The sequence below is a fragment of the Hippocampus guttulatus genome, chromosome 4 (genome assembly GCF_054856545.1).
Source record: "Hippocampus guttulatus isolate MCC_2025c chromosome 4, RoL_Hgut_1.0, whole genome shotgun sequence".
NCBI classification, from domain to species: Eukaryota; Metazoa; Chordata; class Actinopteri; order Syngnathiformes; family Syngnathidae; genus Hippocampus; species Hippocampus guttulatus.
Window position 1 is genome coordinate 9108752 of NC_141264.1, and position 19972 is coordinate 9128723.

Consider the following 19972-nt stretch of genomic DNA (forward strand, 5'->3'; position numbering starts at 1 on the left):
CCAACATAAATTATGTATTTTTCATCTCAGTTTTATTGTGTTGTTTTAAATGAAACATATTCCTTAGTGAGTGGCCTATATTGAACTCCTAATCCAGCGCTAGTGCTCCACGTGTGTATAGCTGCTAGCTAGAGATAATGACACCTCACAGATGATCCAGAGCCCAGGTCAAATGCAGAGACCAACACAAATGTGGACAAGCGTAAAATACATTTCCGTAAAAGGTGAAGAACCCACCTCAATATGGTGCTCTCACAGGTACAATATCAGACTTGTTCACGTAATTCCCGGACTATAAACCGGAACGTTTGTCACAAGCTATCAACGCTGCGGCTTATTTAAGGAAGGCGGCCTATATAACGATCTATTAATGGTCACCAGTGTATCGTTGTTTTCTTTGTATATATCCCATGTTACAATGTGGGCACCTGCAGCTAATAGACAGGTGTGGCTTATGTGTGTACAAAATGTTTTTTCCTTTAAAAATGTAGTGGCTTATAATCACGTGTGCTCTATAGTCCGGAAATTACTATAGAGCATTACTATTGTAGTGGAATATCGCTGCTTTGCATCATTGGGATGTTGCAAATATCTTTGGCTAACTGAACTCCAAGATAGAGGCAATGCAATTCTAGATTTATAACACATGACACACTTAACAACAAAGTAAAAGAACAGAACAACACATCAAAGCATGTAGCTACCAGCAGCTAATAAAAGTCGCATGTCCTCCACTTTGAACAACAAGGCGTTTGTATCGAAACAAAGTCCATGTGGAAAGCTGGCGCATTTCCCCATTGTAAAACGACTGTTGTCGAATGAACGGATCCGCTTTAGACAATTTGGACATTTTTGTGTTGCAGACGGAGTTGTAGACATAAATCAAAGATGTTTGTTCCAGCGGATATTTTTCCTGAACTATGCCCAAGGTTGCATATACAGTGCTGTGAAAAAGTGTTTGCCTCCTTCCTGATTTCTGTTTTCATTGCATATTCACCGCACAAAAAGGTTTCAGCACTGTATCGTGTAGGGCTCAGCGAGCAGCATAGGTCACGCTCATGGTCACACAGCATGGAGCAGTGTGGAGGCAGTTGCTTTGGCAGCAATGTGCACGTTCATCGTGCCAATATTGGATGCGTTTCAACTCAAGTGATGATTTACCAAATGCAGGAAGATCCGAATGACAGTCTTTACTGCCCATCACCTGAGTGGCAGGAAAGATCCAATTGAATAGCTCTTTGATAAAAATATTTTTCTAAAAGACTCAATTTCAGCCCACACTTGATAGGTGTAAATGTATTTGATATTGACATACGTCATGCTGAGACCTTAGTTGAAGTGTTCACCCAGTGTATTCTTCCTCTGAAGAGGCTTTGTGACGGATCACACTGACCCAGGATCGGTTGGAGTCTTTCCCTCATCCGTGTGATCCCACGCGCAATGTTTGTTCAACCATTGTTGACAGGATTTCCTCCGCTTAGTCCATTTTCCCCTTGCAAACAGTACATCAATGTTGTTGTTGTTGTTGTTTTGGTTTTTTTGTAATGGCAATGCATCGTTTTCATCACGCACATATTCCTCCTTGCCATGTTATCGTATTTAAATCCATGTGTTCAATGAATCAAATGATCAAGGTTTATATTGCCTGTGCTGATTCAGAGTGACCGAAATTGGGGGCAGGGGGCTTGTGACGCAGGGCATTCCTGTTGGCTATACGGTGTTCTGTGACACTGTCCAAACAGGGTGGGTCTGCTGTCCCGGCAGCCAAAACCAAGCGAGGGCTCTAGCTTTGCTGTCATTGCTCAAAGTCTAGTCTTAGTCCTGTCATGCTCAGTCAGGCCAGGACACTGTTGCGGCAGGAAGGACACTCTTTACCCAAGCAAAGTTGTAACCGTATCATGAACAACAGGAAATAAGGAGTTTTCATGGTATGCCCAATTGATCCGCAATTATGGTCGAGTACATTAGGTAGCCAATACTGAAAACTGTTATTCACTACAAGCTCCGCTGACCACGTTATTGTGACGACTGAAGTACGGATCAAAATTTCAGATGACTTTGCAGTTCTGTGCAATGAAACAAGCTTGCACTTGTTTTTCACGCTTTAGGTCACTCTAGGCTACTTCTGGTTGGCAAATGCCAAGTGAGGCAAAGTCGAAGAGCACAACCCCATTTTGTTTGTCACATCCGTCCATCTGTTCACATGCAGTGCCTTGAAAAACTATTCATATCCCTAGAACTTTTTCACATTTCCACACCTCATTTTTATCTATTCCACCAATCAGAAGTAGCATGTGTCACATATTCGCTGCAATTACAGCTGCAAGTCTTTTGGCGTAAGTCAGTGAGTTTTACACATCTCGTCATTAACATTTTGCCCATTCTTTATTGAAAGGAAAAAAAAAAGATCACAATCGCTCAGCCAGATCAGCAGGAGAGTGTTGGTGAATGGCAATGTTCAAGTCTTGCAACCGATGCTCAATGGGATTGAGGTCTGGACTTTGACTGGGTCATTCTAACACATGTATATTCTTTGATGAAAACCATTCACATTGTAGCTCAAATGTTTTATGGCCTCCGACCGATTTTCATCCGGGATTGCCCTGTTTGTAGCTCCATCCATCTTCCCATCAATTGTGACCAGCTTGCCTATCCATGCTGAAGAAAAGCAAACCCACGGCATGATGATTCCACCACCATGTTTCACAGTGCATATGATGTGTTCAGGGTGATGAGATTTCCTCCACACATGGAGCTTTGCACTTAGGCAGAAAAAAAATCATCATCGGTCTCATCTGACAACAGCAGCTTATTCCACACGTTGCACACGATGGAAAACGTGACTTCTAATACAGTAATCCCTCGTTTATCGCGGTTAATGGGGACCAAAACCACCCGCGATAAACGAAACTCCGTGAAGTAGCGACCAATTAACATATATATAAAAAATTACGTGGGCCTTTGCGCTTGATCAGAGCGCACTAACACACACACACGCACACACACACACACAGGCCCGCGATCTTGCGGGTGTGCAGCAGACGTGTTTATGATTAGTCAATTAAGGTTGTTTAGACAATTAAGGATGGAGAGACCTGCTTTTGTTCTTATAAGTCTCTCTCTCTCTCTCTCTCTTTCTGTCAGCAACACACATACACTCACCTGTGTGCCCATGCGTGCACGCCCACACACGTGCCCCACGTGGACCTTCACGCTTGAGCAGAGTGCGCACACACTCGCACGCATGGTAAACAACACTTAGACACTGATTTTTGCAGACTTAAAAAAAAATGTATTTTTTATGATTGTTTGAAAAAATCCGCGATGCACCGAAGCCACGATAAACGAACCGTGAAATAGCGTGGGATCACTGTATCTTTCTTTCAACAGTGACTTTTTTTTCCTTGCCATTCTTTTACAGAGGCTAGATTTGTGGAGTTCTCAACTTGTAGCCGTCCAGTGGACAGATTCAGCTAGCTGAGGGGTGGATTTCTGTAGCTCCTCCGAAGTGGCCACGGGCCTCTTGGCTGCTTCTCTGACCACCGCAGTAATTTAAATTACAGCTATTGTACCTCTCTTGCTTTGTCCGTTTTATGGTGGACAAAACTACAATGCCTTCTTAGGTTTGCAGTTGTGCCATACTTTTGGATGATTGAATGAACACTGGCCCATGAGAAGGCATTGAATCTTCTATCTGTTCATCAGCTCCCGAGAAGTAGCTCTCAGCTTCACCAGGGCTCGTGATGCACATTCAGCCGTTATGATATCATTACACTGATTCGTATGATATTCACTCATTGTTTGAATTGTAACTGGTTCAATTTTCTCTTGCAGTTTCATAAAACCCGATCTGTTCTTGTCACTTTGTGGTGATTCAGCTCACCGGAGGGAAAAAGTCATGTTCCATAAAAGGAATGCTGTAAAGATTCCATTTGTCTGCCATCACACAGATTTCTCACCGCAGGGACGTCTGATGAGAGTATATGTGTGTTCTCACCGACTCGCCGTCATGGAAATATTTTCTTTGCTGTATCGGCTGAGTCAGCAGTCTGATGTTTAATTTAGGACTCGGTCATTTTGCCTGAATACAGTCGCTGGTCACCTCAGCTACTGTTTGAAAAAAGAAAAAAAAGTGATTATGGAGCTCCAGTATTTACATTGTTGGCAGTCCTTCGTCCACACTTACAAAATTACTTTGTCTTTCTTTGAGTCATGATCACATGAAAAGAGCACATTAGTACTACAGTTCTATGCAGTTTACATTTTTTTGGATTGCCTGAATAGAGTGACAGTGAACGAGCCTTCCGTGGTATAGAGTTGACCGGTATGTCTGTACGTGTCCTTTCAAGGTAGATCACTCCAGTATATGGGATCTTGTGTGTGCTCAGCTTTTTTTTAAGTGGCTTTGTCAACTTCAGCCAGACTTAGACACGGATTCTCCAGTCATCAACTCTTAGTTTCAATGATTTTCCACTGAGCGAAACTAGGACAGATAATTCTTCTGGCAGGGAAACCAACTTTGCCTGGATAATCATTAGCTTAAAAAAAAAATCCCTCCTTATATTTCATTGACAGAGGAAAACTGGTGTGCAGTTGTTTAACTTGAAAGAGGAAACTCCAAACCAATTTCATTCTGGTGCAAGCACGCTTGTTGGGTTGTTTGTATCTCACTATAGTAACCACCACTGCTTGGGACTGTGACTCTATGGTGGCTTTGACCGTTATGTCCCCAGTAACGAGAAGTCACAGGAAGTCAGCAACTACTGTACCTAACTTTTTGTTTTTGTTTTTTTTGGGTGGGGGGGGGGGGTTCTTTTTTGTTGCTAAGTACAGCAATTTAGCCCAAAGAGGATGTTCGTAAAGGTTGGAGCAAGTCCCCTTGCAAGTATATTGTTCTCAATTTCATTTTTTTGCCCAGCCAGTTCACTAATGGCTGATTAGAACTTGGATAATATGCCCAATGACTGTGGTTCGTTCTGAGGAGTTTTCTTTTCTGTTATTTGACTGCTACACACTTCCTGCGTTTCACTTTTCAGTGGGTTAATCATTGCTGGGCATTCTTCACATTTGGGATGTCTCAAACTTTAATTCATAATTGTTCTTTCTGAATCATTATTTACAGGTAGATCAAAACACATCAGAATTTCCTATCGTAACTAAAATATAAAATCGTAGCCCCACCCGCCTCCAGTTAAAATTGAGGACATTTGAATCTATTTCACTGAAAGAGCAAGAAACAAGGCATAAAGTTATGTGAGGATCCCATGCTGAGTCACTGACAAGTCATTGCTCGCGCTTAGACATTAGACATCCTTTAGTGCTGGTTGATTTGGAAGTTACATAATTGCAAGCTGCAAGCAGTCATGCTTTGTCACCATGTGCGTTCATATGAGTGTTCCAAAATGTGTGTTGTTATAAAGACACGGTTCATTGCACCAGTTGTTGAGGACGGCGTCATGGTTACAGTAATCAATACACAACGCCCTCCATAATTGTTGGCACCCCTGGTTAAGGTGTTCTTGAGCTTTTAATCAATTCATTTTTCCTTTCATATAATATAGGGCCAACATTAAAACAATGGGGCGCTGGAGTGACTTCCACCTTAAATTCAAATGCAATTATTCAGTGGGGAAAAAAGTCCCACAGCATTTTTTATTTTTACATCAAATCATGTGTGCCTCAATTATTAGCACCCCTGATGTTAATACTTTGAACACCCCCCCCCCCCCCCCCTGCAATCTTCTCCTAATCCTTCGTCTAATTCTATGATTGACAAGGTTCGGAAACAAACCAGATGGTGTGCGGATCCCACAAACAAAGGTACAAAAAGGTTTATTTGCAAAAAAAAATGAAGGATTGGCCAAGTGTGAACAGAAATCGCTGGCAATAAAGAACCAGGAAAATCAAATAAAGCGTTATTGGTGATTTGTGTTCCTCATAATGTCTTGGAAAGTGATAGACTAAGATCGAGCTAGGTCAAAGATCCTCAGAATGATGTCGAAGAAAAATGTTCGAACAGCGACCGGGACTGAACATGAACATGCTCTGCTTAGGAGAATGCTAACATGATTATTTCCTCTCTTTTATTTATGGCGGCCACAAAATTTAAGATACCGAACAGGTTTTGGTGATTATTTATATATGGTATGTTTGATGTCAATTAGGGTTGGGGTTAGGGCTGTTCTGTTCTTCCACACCAACGTCCTCCAACTATTGTTTATCCCCCCAGCTTGGGGCAATCGTGACGGAACAGATAGAGGCTGTCCCCACAAAGTTGAAGGTGTAGAATTGATTGATTAGATACATGATATGTCCCAATACTTTGTGCATGTCCTTTGGTTGTATTCCACATTTTCCCCATTTTTGTTTCTAACCTTAGTCTTTTTCAAATGATGTGTGTCTGTGAAATGGATGTGACCGGCTCCCATTGCTGCCAACCGATCACACTGTGAGATGCACAGCCACAGTGAAAGGGAGCAGAGCCAAGAAAATCGGGTTGAATTGAAAATGAATTGCGGCGGGAACAAAAGACCAGATGGGCACACTGAAACTGTTGCTGTCTGAAAAGAGGAAGGAGGGGAACAGGAGACAGAGAGGGCGGAGGTAGACAAGGAGCCCGATGAGAGGGAGCGATCACCTTCGCCTTTCTCCATTTGGACTGTTGGAGTGGTGGAAAGGAAGAGCGGTGGAAGCAGAGAGGTGGGGCAAGTGGGTGTGTGTTCACATGAGGCGCTCATCCTCTCCTAGTGTGTGGGTGCAGACAGCTGCTGCGGTTTGCAGACGCAGAAGAGAAAAGTTGAGCAAAGTCTGAGTGCTCTCCAGCTGCCAAAGCACACAGCAACTCCCTTTCAGCGGAAGCTTCCTTTTTGAAGCGCCTTCTTACTCATTCACCCTCTTTTCACCCACTTACACACGCACACGGCCCATTCCGGTTGAGAGAGAACAGGACTACTTGAGGCTTCATCCTCACCTTTACCTTCAGCTACTCTGCCAGCCATCTAGACAAGGCTTGCCCAGGATGTGGACTCTTGTCTTGGGGGTCACTTTAGGACATCTGGCCTACTGTAGGTCAGAGCAACTTCAAGGTGAGGTGACCATGCCTTCTTCCATTGCTCTTTTGTTTAAAATGAGCGTTTTCTTCTTTCTTTCTGCCAGACGTACTTGCCTTTGTTTGAACACATAACTGTTAAATGTCTGGATCTTCATGAGAATATGAGTAAAACTAAAAGAGACTTTTGTTCTGTGCGGTTTGTGGAACAGAAAAAAAAAAAGATTGGATGCCGACAAGAGTGACTGTGCATGCGCCACACCAGCGGAGGCAGCCCCATGTCTGGCAGTCTGAGACTCCCGTCAGACACAAAGAAAATGTTTTTTTGCTGTGTCTCTGTCTCACACACGCTAACGTGCCAGGCAGTCGAACCCATTAATCGAATCTGAACATTAAAAGCAGCCTCCGCAATGGACAGGCATGATTTATTTTTTTCAATACTTTTTAGCAGGAATCACACAATGCTTTACAGTCAGCCACAAAGGATGTTCAGCACCAGCCCTCCATGCAAATGTCATCGTTTTTTTCATCTCATACGTGCTCCATAAAGTTAGGTTTTGATTGGATTTGTTGCCCCCAGCGATACATCGCTGGAGGTGCTGAATCAAACAGGTCCATGTGCATATAGCGTGGTCCCACAGGAGATGGTTGTCAGGTTGTTCGCACACATTCCCTGCGGCGCCACGGCGCTGAGCATTACGCTCTCTAAATGAGACCTCATTTAAAGGCAAATAGGAGTGTTCCTCGAGACATCATCTCTGGCTATGGGAGGACTGAAACATATTTGCTCCTCACAAGGCTTCTTGTGAGCAGACGAGGCGGCTTTTGTGTTTGTGCCACCCCCCCCCCCCCACAAATGTCAGAGTGCTCATCATGGCCCAGGGCAAAGTCTTTGAACATTAACTCTGTGGTCGCAAGTATATCATTAGTTCAGGCAGTGGGATTCTGTTTCCAGGCTTTTACAATGACATCTGTTACCCTGTGACTTCTCACAGCATCTTTTATGTATTTAATGTCCATATTCCATGATTGTAACCCTCTTGCTGGCCAGATGATGATGATGTTATGATTCATAGCGAAGAGGAAACGCAAAGCTCAAAAATGCTGTTGGAGAAGAGAGGAAGTTAGTGTCAACCACGTAGACCACACTTTTTAATGCCTTCATCTCTTTTACAAATGACTTCTCTGACCAACCCAACCAAAAATATCTAGCCTCTTATTTATCAGATGTATCATGGGTCAATGTGTAGTGTGGTCAGGGCCCCTATAATCAGAATCGGAATCATCTTTATTGACCTACTATTTAAAAATACACGGCGAATTATCTTTGGTAGTTTCAGCCACACTAGTATTACAGTCAACAATCAATGATATACATAACACAAAGGGGAAAGAGAGTCTCAACGTAATGTAGGGGTACCATTAGTGTTGCTCAGGGCGTCACAAGAATGACAGATTTGATCAAGCTAAAAATAAAGTGACCAGTAATGCTGTAATTATGATACAACAACAAATGTGCAGTCATGTCGAGAGATGTTGGCACCGAGTCCAAACCAGGAGGCCTTTTGAATCCACTGGCTTCCCCTTTGCTACTTCACCCCACGTGTTTGCCTCATTCACCAAGGTGCCATTAGAGAAGACAGCTGTACGCTTTGGCTTTGTACCTTTTTTTATCTGTTCTTTCTGTCGGCGCAGAACCTCCTTTGGTATCGTGCAGCTCCTTTACATAGCTTTGAGTTTTAAAAGACAACTCTTTTCAACATGGGGTCAAATCCTACAACTGAAATTCAAGTCTGGGTAGAATGCGAGATGTGAGAGCCAGTGTGCATCAAGTTTAGCCTTTCATGGATACTGTATGCAGAGAGGAAGAACTAGCCTTTGTTTAATGTTAGCGACTAAGCTAAGATGGTTAGGGTATGCCACAGCAACAACTACTCCGGATATGCCTGTCTAATAAGAGCAAGTACACAAACTATGCCAAATAGTGTGAAATTAGCGTGTGAAGTCAATGTCATTCTAGTCAATCCTGGTTGGTTAGTCAAACTCAGTTAGAAGTCCAATAATTATTCAAAAGACATTTTCAATTTGGGCTATTTTAGGAAAATATGACAAATGAAATCATGTACCAACTCGTGCCAACTTCTTCATGTGTGTGGAAAATCTTTCAACACCTCTCGGCATCATTTGCAGCACTCACTGCTTTTCAGCAAGACTACCCACAAACCATATTCACCAACTGCAACTTTGAGTGGTAGCCAAGCAAAGGAAGTATGTGGTTTTGACACCTTTTTGTGTTACTGCAGTGCATGCATCCTCATTTCAGTTGTGCTTCCTTGATCACTTCCAGTATTCTGAGCACATTCGAAGTGGATGGAATAGGTGGTCATTCTTGTGACTTTCCACTGTTCTCGCAAGAGTGTGTGTGTGTGTGTACACCAAACCTATTTTCAGTAAGATCTCACATTTCACCTGCCACCTATTGTTGTGGTAGGACATGACTGCTGAGCACAGCAATTCACTAAGATGGATGATGCAAGATAGCGTAGCCTTGCTGAAGTGATGCTAAGAGCGCAAGTCCTGCTTCTAAAGCAGCTGACGAAATACAACGCGACAAAGAACAAGAACGTGTCTGTTTGAGCATGACATCCCTGCTGCAGCTTTAATTCTGACCTTATCAATAAAATGTGACCGTGAATGGCGAAGAGCACAGAGAAGACTCAGGGCGATAAGTGAAAACAACATGTCTTGTTGATCTTTATGTAGAGGCACTTGGTGTCCTGGTTATATCCGTGTTTTATATTGACGACAGATCGTTGATAACGTTTCGGTATTTGACACACAAAAACTATTGTAACAGAAAAATCTGATCAGACAGGACAAGGAGAGAAAATGGAGTGTGCCGCTACAAGCTATTACACTCCCGTTACTTCTACATTAAGTTACGGTAGAGTTCTTTTGCTCCGGCTCGAGGCACCGTGCAGGAATGATCAGTCTCCTTGGCTTCAACTTGGTTCGGTTACAAAGGGAGCTTTGGGGTGGTCACTACCTCAGGATGGCAGGCGTTGGGGCTGCAGAAAGATTCCCATGACTGCTCCCCCTGCATACCAATGAATCCCCTTTTTTGGGGCAGTTTTTGCTGTTTGTGCTCTTGCTGGCTAAGTTTGCAAGGGTGTAACGACTGATGTTTTTCAGCCACACTTTCAGGGACACTGTGCTGTGTGGCAGTATGTGTTAAGATTCTGTCAGGTGTGTGTGTGTGTGTGTGTGTGTGTGTGTGTGTGTGTGTGTGTGTACTGTGGGTAGGGAGAGGCCTGCAGCAACCGCCTCTTGTTACCCAACTGCCTCTAACAGCAGAGACCTCAACTGATGTCAATAGTTTACGACCAACCGATAATATCTTGTCAAATGATAACGGGTTAAATGTAACTTGTATCTTATACACAAGCTGTGTACTCAAAATATATTTAAAAAAAAAGATTTTGCGGTCGTAGTAGTAAATCACAATGCGTTTGCATTTATTTGTTTCCTTTGCCTACATGTTGTCATACAGGAGTAACATTTATGAAACAGTTATTTCCTCAACGATGTACTTCCTTTTTTTACACTCCACCAATAGAACCGTTTGCCTTTTGTGTTCTCGTGAAGCTTGTGGTACAATGATCTGCAATACGCATGTCATGGCGTCCAATACATCATAGGCCACTTCTCGAAATCCCAAATTGGTGGCTAACAATATTTTGAAGGTCAGATTTTCTCTTTGGGAAGTTATCAAAAACAATTCCGTTAAAGTACCGTACTTGGAACTCATAAGTCTACTTTGTTAAATTATGAATTTTGTTCTTTTTCATTTTTGAAAACGTAACTAGCTTGAGCTGAGGAATGAGCTACCCTCTTGTTATGTACGGGTTGCCATGGTCACCGTAGGCCACAATCTCCAACCTGACTGAGTAAAGTGGTGTTTGTGGGAAAACAACTCCAGAATGTGGTGTGTTAATTCTAATATCTTATATTATGACCTAGGATGATGAATTACGCCAAACTCATCAGTACATCCACTGAATATCCCAAATCATCTTGTTCACGTTTCAATGAACGGTCACGCTTTTTTTTGTTTGTTTGTTTAAGGAAATGCTAGCTTTTAGTGTTACTGCTGAATTTTAATCCGTTTATTTTAAAGATTTCAATGGTCAGACACAAACATTGTCATTGGGGATGATGAGATACTCATTGTGTAAGTTATTTCAGTGACTGTTTTTTTATTTTTATTTTTTTTACATTTCCCAACTAAGTATCTTTTCTCACTTTCATTGTGAATGCAAATGCTCGCCTCCTCGTGTCAGGGAATCCCCTCAACGTTTAGTGTGATTGAAGCCGCCACTAGCTGCTGCCTGTTTTTTTCTTTTTCACACTTGCTTGACAGACATCAATTTTTTTCCACCTGGACTGGTAGAAGTCATTCTCATTCCATTTGTAGTTTAACAAGAGTTTCTTACATTCTAACAATCAGGCTACACGTGCTTATGAATAATGCAAATAAATACATTATTTTATTTTTACTTTGTTGAGTCTGTGTGTCTGTGTGTGTCTTTGCCTGAGGCCCGACACTGCAGACAAATGACGCTTTTGTTTTTCGCCTCATCCTAACATTGTCTCATGTTGAACCCATGTGTATGTCCATGGAATGCGCCGTCCCCGTGTCAAATCACTTATTTGCTTATGAGCCACTGAATGGTTGTAAAAGGGATCTCGTGGCCCATGGCCTGGACACAAATAAAAAGACTGGAAGCCACCAACATATCAATACTAGGATTATGCTGGCATGCACATGATGTGACAGATCTAATTTAATGATTAAATTAGATCATGATGATGGGCTAAAAAACAAAATGCGATACAGAAGAGAAATGAAAGAGATGAGGGTTAGTTGTTTTCAGTCTGCATAATGTCCACAGATCTATCGTTGATTCTTCTGTATTTTAATTATTGTTATTCTTTTTTAATGGCTGGTTTTCACTGAGAGTAATTGTAACAAGGTGATTGTCCTAATTAGGGTTGCGGGTGAGCTGCAGCCTATCCCAGATGACTTTCGGCACCTTTAGACGGACACCATTCACACCTTTGAGATATTTATTAGTTGTCAACTAACTGAATGTATGTTTTTGGAACATGGGAGGAAGTTGGAATGCCTTGTGTAACTCCTACAAGCACAGGGGAAACACGCAAGCTCCTCACAGGAGTGCCTGAGCTGCGATTCAAACATGGAGCATCTCAACTGTGAAGCAAAACACGCCAAGCTGCTCATTTGTACTCAAACTACTGTCAAATTGTTCTTGATACATTCTCTCTTTTTAATCACAAATCCTGTTCTGTTCAATTCTTCCCACAGTCAATTCTCGCAGCTGCAGCTATGCCGGAGTATTTATTGCCGAAGGTGAAGCTCGTCACTCTCTCACCTTTGAGAATGCTCAAAAAGTGTGCAAGCAGCTACAGACGACAATGGCAAGTCCAGAACAAGTTGAATGGGCCTTTGAAAAAGACATGGAAACCTGCAGGTGAAAGCACAAACCTTTGATACGCTCGCCCCACTCAACCAATCAGCTCCTTTCTTCACCTGCTCAACTGTGCCTTGTTATTAAGTTCTCTGTTTCTGTTCATTGACTGTTGGCCTTTTGTCACTTGATGTTGTCATGAAGCCTGCTTTTTATTTTTTTTATACTGTTTTTGGGGGGTTTACATTTGTAAATGTTTCCCCTGCCTTCACTTCTAATATGTTCTGTTTCATTTGAGTCTCAGACATAACAACATGGGCCCTATTTTGGTAGACTGGACCGTGTGCTCGACTTGAAAAGTTTTATCCCAGTCTCTTTGGGGTCGTGTTGCACTCATGGGGCATGCCGGCGCACAAAGCAGTCTTGCCCTCGACGCACCTGGTAATTTGCTGACACAATGTCGTCTGCGCTTGGCATAAAAGCAGGAGCATTGTCATTTTCGTGCAGTCAGATACACACCAAGATAATGAGTACAAAAAGGGTTATAAGAAACATTTGTAGCAAATCACTTCCCAAAATGTGCCACACACGAGCCTTCAAGATCAGTAAAGCGAATTTACTAATCATCAAAGTATCATATGTTTTTATATGGGACCACTTTCAAACTGGTAGGCAATTCAAACGCAATCACTTTGTTCCAGTAAAACAGCTAATCAGCACTTCAACCGTGAGGATCACCGAATAGCATCAACACTTTGGAAACTAAGGGCCCATGCATCATTGAAGTGTCATTTTCCCTGGATCCACATCAAAACATATCGAATCTTTTGCACACTTACTTTGAATGGCGTACAGTGTGTGAAGTCATTCAAGAGATAATGCAATGTAACGAGTCATTCTCAGAAGATGTCAGCCAGCAAAGGAGCATTGGATCAGCGTGACAAGGTTGTATTGGAGAGCATTCGTCATGCACGTATTGAACAGCGAATGTTGTCGGTAAATAGGCCAAATCGGATGTTTGAATGATGGTGTGAATTTTATGCAATTGATCAGACAAATGCTGTGATGTTGGTGAATTTATGAAGTCGGCCGCGATCACAGTCGTTCTTCAAAACTGGTTTATTTTAGACAACAATATTACTCTTCCACTTCCGGCTTCCACATGTCTCCTTTGTCAAATTCACATACTTTCTGTCTCTGAAAATGATAGTTTGTCAGTCATAGTTTGTCAAGGTCAAATCTTGTGTCTTGTCAGGAACGGCTGGATCAGCAACATGAGCTTCGCTATCCTCAGACACACACCCCACGAAAACTGTGCTGTGAACACGACCGGTTTATTCTTTCATCCTCGTGACGACCTAAATGAAGGTCTTGATGTTTACTGCTATGATGAAACAGGTTGGTTTTTCGGCAAGATTTTTCTTCCCATAACTCAGAATGTTGTTCATATTCATAATCTGCGTCTCGCTGATTACCTTTTGTTTCCGTCTCAATTTTTATTTCGTCTATTTCGTCCATGTGCTAGCTGGGCCCGAGATCAACTGTGAGAAGGCATTTACAAACCATGAACAAGGTAAGAACAGCCATCCATGGATGCACCTGTTTTGAAATGATACACAAAAATATGCCTATGTCACATCATTTCAAGAATGTAAAATGATGAAAACATTTCATCAACTACATTTCAATCTACTTGAAATTGAAAGAATAATGAAGTACAACTCATGCAACTGAATAGTGTTAAGTGTACATTTGGTAATCGGCAAACACAATAAACATAGGTACAGTATTGTGCTAAACGTCAATAATACTTGTAACATCCTGTTTGGAAATCATTTTCATGACTGTGATCAATGAATGTAATAATCTCCGAAATTATAGGATGTTTTTACTTGTCAATGTTGTCGACCATGACAGAATGCCATGGCGATATAGAAACACAATTTAAATGCAGTGTACCATCCAAATGATTTTGGATTAACGCCACCGTTTCCCGAGTTGAAAATCGGGGATGAGATTGCATTTCATGGGTATGTAGGAGACTAATTTGATATCAATGTCATAATTGCACAATTGGGCCAGACAAGTTAAAACAAAACATTGATATGACTGTTTTAACTTGTCTGGCCCAGTTGTGCAATTATGACCTTATCTCAGCTCATTGTATGTTATTGTCTTAATGGGGGCACCAGTAGCTGAGTCCCGAAGTGACTTTGCTTTCACTCCGGAAAGGCTGAAAATGCAAATCCAGCTGAGTCGAGACTTGAAACAGAAACACTAGGCAAGACATCGAACCGTGCCACGCTCTGTATTGAAAGGGCTTTTAAATGTGAAGATGAAGAAAATGTTGAATCATATCAATTGTATTGGGTGTAAACTGACGAGCACAAGAGTTTCTATCTATGTGTCATCAATGGCAATGTTTTTAATGGTGTGGTCTATGAACTATATGTGGCCCAAGAGTAAAATTGCTATGCAAATTTTAAATTGAATTCTTTTTTAAATGGGTAAATGGGCTTTTACTTCTACAGCGCTTTTCCTCCTAAAATGCCCTTGCAGCGCTTCACACTGACTCCTCATTAGCCTCCTGATGATGCAAGAGCAACTGGGTGTTCAGTATCATGCTCAAAGAGACTTTGACATACAATACATCCTGATTCAAATAGCGCTTTTACAACCGCTGCAGCTGTAACAAAGCGCTTAACAAAACAGTTAACTTAAAGTAAAATAATAAACACAACACATAACATAAAACACGGACAGTCGTGCAATCCTAACCACTTTTTCCTCAAACGCTTTGTTGTTTAAAGCAGTTTGAAATGAAAGGGGAGAGAATCAAAGTGTCCTTTCACCAGTGGATCAGAAACGTCATCCTCAAAATATGCACACGTCGGCTACAAGCTATGTTTCAAAGTCAACAAGAAGCTGTAGCATCCATTGACGAAAAAAGAGATTGGTTCACTTCTCCTGTCCCATGGAAATCCATTTCAATTCCGGCGGCGACTCTCAGTTCAAATACGCATCTGTGCTCCGCGCCGACGCTCCTCTCTCCTCATCCTCAACTTCAGCAGCCATCCATCCAGCCGCACCAACGCAAACTGTACAACAGCGCCGATATCTCCACTGAGCAAAACGGGGCTGTGAAAAATGCTGCCCCTTTACAGGCGCAAAAAAACAAGCACGCCGGGGCTGTCCAGCTCCGACAGTCAAATGGCGCCGACATTCCTCTCAATCAAAATCTGTGCTGGTACAGCCATGCTGCCGAGAAAGCGCAGCCACCAAGCACAGATTCTTCTCCTTTGACGAATGTCATGGCCAAAAAAAACGCTGAAAACAGTCCACATCAGGTCCACACGACGAAACAACAAACACCATGTGACAAAACAAAAGACAAAAACAACAAAAAACAACCAAAAAGCAAGGCTCTCGAAAAGCACTTGCTGACGGCTGCCTACTCGGGCGCCATCTTGGGGGGAAGAAAAAGGTCACAAGGGCCGGGAATCGTTCCTACAATCTCTGGGGTTGCGAGACAACCACTCATCCACAGTGCTGTTTTAGTCCTGCCCAAAACATCTGGAAAACAGTTTAGCACTACCCATCCATTCATTTTCCACACCGCTGATCCTGAACAGGGTCACGGGGGGCTACTGGAATGTATCCCAGCTGACTTTGGGCGGAGGGAAAACTACACCATGAAGTGGTCGGCAATCGGTTGTAGGGCACATATAAAGAACATCCACACCTTTACCGGGTGGTAGCTGATCCCACGCTGCCCGCACACAAGTCAGGCGAGTGTACCACTACACTGTCAGTGACCCAGTTTAGAACACTACAATTCAGTTCTACATAGTTGTCAGACTTGGCACATGTTTTTGGCAGTTATCGTCAAACACGGATACTGTAATGTATTTAGAAACAATTCTCTGCATTCACTTTACAGGATTTTTTTAAAGTCAGTTGATTAAAATCTTCCATTTCTTGAATTTGTGGGATCTTTCTATAGAGCCAGACAAAGCCTTTCCTGTTGAATTCTAAGTCCATTTTGCTGCTGTTATTATGCATTATTTTAATGAGGACTAATGAGCCTTACCCAGAAGAATTAATTTTTCAGGCTGGAAATAAAAGCGGAAATGATTGATCTCTTCACTCATATTCATCTTTGATCTCAAACAAAAATGTCTTTTTCGAAAGCAAACAAAAACAGAATTTGCCTTTTCAATATAACTATAATCTAACTATATTTATTTATCTACTTTAGTCTTCTACTTTCTCCCTTTCATAATTTTGCTGTTGTAAATTGGGAATTTCTCCATTGTGGGACAAATCGAGGTTTTCTTCTTATCTTTTCTTATCTTAAGCTTGATAGCATAGTATAGCTGTGTGATTGCATAAACATTTCTTCTCCTTTGTCTGTGATTGCTTCCACAGAGCCTGGGCTGCAGGTGTCCACCCCAGCAGAGTCAGGACACTTTTTTGGGGGAACTGTTACGACACCATCCCCTGTGTCGGAGGAAGCCACAGAACAGCCAACAGTTGAAGATAGTTCATTCGGATGGGGCGACAATGAGAGTGCCCTGTTCCCATTCACTCCCGGAGGCTTCGATCAGTCCACCGGATCTGGGCTGCAGCCACCCGTGTCTGAGGAAGAGACACTGTCGACCCTCGCCCCTGTAAGTGAGACCGATGTCCCACAGCCCCTCCCAGACGACAAAGAGGAGAATGTGAATTTGCAGCCTGAAAATGAGGATGCCATAGTGGAGCGTAAGTAGCACCGCAGCAAGCCGAGAACATGATTTTATCACACACTTGACTATGCAACAATTGCATATGAATAACTGGCTGACTACTGGAAGTAATTGTTCATAGATTTGAAAGAGAAAAGTCACTGTTGCAACAACTTTATGATTGTACTGAATACAGTATTAATAACATGTGGTGCCCTCTGGTGTTTGAGTCTTTGACGCTCATTCCTTCCTCAATGCAAACTCGACTAGACATACTGGCTGTTCATTTCCTTCCTTCAGACTTGATTTCAAATGCATACTTTTGAGCTTTACGAAAGATTGTTGAAGCCAAACCAAATGCACAATGGTCTGAATCCTGACAAAAGGAAATGAATTGTACAAATTCACTTTATGAAGGGTGTCTCATTTGGTTAATAGTCATTTTGAGTCTTTCTAAAGACTCACAGAAACGTAAAAGTCATCAATTAAGTCGGGAAAGACGGATATCCTGCACAGCTTTCCAATCATTTCCAGGTAGCTTGCGATCAACGTGTAGTAACCCATTTAACAGGGTACACTGCAAGACGGCAGTTTCTTCATGATGTTAATTGAGCTCTGCTGATCAAACCCTGTGAATAATTTGATTATAAATAAATTATATATGTACAGGCGGGCCCGGTGGTCCAGTGGTTAGCACGTAGACTTCGCAGTGCAGAGGTACCGGGTGCAATTCCAGCTCCAGCCTCCCAGTGTGGAGTTTGCATGTTCTCTCCGGGCCTGCGTGGGTTTTCTCTGGGTACTCCGGTTTCCTTCCACGTCCCAAAAACTTGCATGGCAGGCTGATTAAGCACTCTAAATTGTCCCTAGGTGTGAGTGTGGGCGTGTATGGTTGTTTGTCTCTGTGTGCCCTGTGATTGGCTGGCAACTGATTCAGGGTGTCCCCCGCCTACTGCTCGAAGACAGCTGGGATAGGCTCCAGCACCCACCGCGACCCTTGTGAGGATAAAGCGGTTCGGAAAATGAATGAATGAATATAGATGTCCAGTATTTTTAAACATGTGAAAAAATATTTACGAGTTGAGCCATCAACACCGTTGAGTGAGTGCTTGTAAAATACTTTTTGCTGAGTGATTACTAATTACTTTAAAGTAAGAGATGAGTGAAATTGCTACTTTTTTAAATTATTATTATTTTTTTTTTACCTGAAGCTACACAACAAACCCCACACGGCAAGAAAAGGATGAATGCAGTTGTGCCAAAGGATCAACGGGAGGGCAGCAATTCCACGAGTGAGCAGCCACAATGTGTTTTTGTCAAGTCATTTGTAATTGAGATGAAACAGCAATTTTTCTTGGTACGTCTCCCTGCAGACTGGCTCGTCATCGTCGTGGTGCTTATAGCAGTTGCCGCAATCCTCTTTGCGTGTGTGGCTGTTGCCAAAAGAAAGAGGTAAGCACCTATAATTCCAGTCAGACAACATGGAGAAATTCATGTGGATGTGTTCTTGCAGCTGGTGCGGCAAGAAACAAACTCTGATGATCACCTCCAAAGAGAGCGAGGGGAATGGAGCAGCGGGAGCCGGAGCTTCCAGCTCACAGGCCCAGGAGAGGGAGCAGGAAATGGTGACCCTCATGAACAAGGAGAAGATCCAGGAGAACGGCAACACTGAGGAGTTCACCGTCATCAAGCTGGAGGAGACGCCTGATAAAGAGGCGTGAGGGTGAAGGTGCAGGCAGTGGAAGCGGGATTTGGGTCGGGCGGTTGGACAGGTGGCGTTCGAAATTGCTTTGGTGGTCAGCACTGGATGGACACTGAGTGGGTGTTAGCGCATAGATGTGATTGAGTGTGTGCGCGTGCGTTTGCGTGTGAGACGTCAAAATGTAAAAGTGGCACTGTACTGCAGCAAGGTTGCTGGGTCTTTCCAACCCTGGTGTGCAGCATATTGTTTCTCCAGTGCGACGTATTAAGTGAGGACGGGGATGTGAAGTGGGTGTGAGCTTGTCGTGTGCTCATGTTTGTGCATGTGTTTTGTGTGTTTAGGACAAAGGGGATGGGTTGGGGGGGGGGGCAGAGAGACAGATTGGAACGATTTGATCAATGAAGATGTTGATTCCATTTTTGTTTGTTTGTTTGTTTGTTTTAGAAGCGAGCGTCAAAATGCACATCAGCCGACTTGACAAAATGCCCTATGACAATGACATTGCATTTGAAAAAAAACCCTGTGTCATATAAAATATGAGCAAAACTATCTTTTGCATTATTTCATTGTTTTGATCTATTTGCCCTTTTTGTTTTCCGCTGAACTCGTTAGTGCCATTTCCGGCTGTCTGGAAAAAAAACTATTTTGGATTTTGTTGGTCTGTACAGAAAACTTATTTTCCTTATTTTTTTTCAACAATTCAGCTTGAACTGTCCTTGCCATAATAGCTACCAGTTTTCTAGTATCTGTATAGCTTTGTATTCCTGTTCAATAAAACAGTGTGGCAATTTCCTTTTTGAATTCTTTGACTGAGGATGTTAGTTGATATCAAGAATATCTTGTTGTAAAGAACACCTAAAAATGTGAAAGAAGGGAAAAACGTGACATACCGATTCTACTCTAAAAAAGGAGGAAGCCGGGTTTCCATGGCAACAGGGACGTGATCCCTCAACATGCTTGCACAGGAAATCAAGATTGAAACCAAGATTCATATTGTCACCGGAAGAGATCT

At 42.5% G+C, this 19972-nt stretch overlaps 1 protein-coding gene across 1 annotated transcript; it reads left to right on the top strand.

The window, feature by feature from the left end:
* The first annotated feature begins 6660 nt into the window (after positions 1 to 6660).
* On the top strand, positions 6661 to 19752 carry cd44b (CD44 molecule (IN blood group) b). Its single transcript, XM_086109669.1, has 8 exons — positions 6661 to 7085; positions 12435 to 12600; positions 13793 to 13935; positions 14063 to 14110; positions 16966 to 17298; positions 18470 to 18550; positions 18632 to 18710; positions 18772 to 19752. Exons 1-8 carry the CDS (start codon positions 7019 to 7021, stop codon positions 18977 to 18979), a joined length of 1125 nt encoding a protein of 374 aa, XP_085965795.1. The 5' UTR covers positions 6661 to 7018; the 3' UTR covers positions 18980 to 19752.
* The last annotated feature ends 220 nt before the right edge of the window (positions 19753 to 19972 follow it).

Bases quoted from the DNA above. Each gene is read 5' to 3' on its own strand.
- cd44b (XM_086109669.1), top strand. From the start codon at position 7,019: ATGTGGACTCTTGTCTTGGGGGTCACTTTAGGACATCTGGCCTACTGT. The intron at 7,086-12,434 runs GTGAGGTGACCA...TTCTTCCCACAG, and splicing joins TAGGTCAGAGCAACTTCAAG to TCAATTCTCGCAGCTGCAGC. The intron at 17,299-18,469 runs GTAAGTAGCACC...TTTTACCTGAAG, and splicing joins TGAGGATGCCATAGTGGAGC to CTACACAACAAACCCCACAC.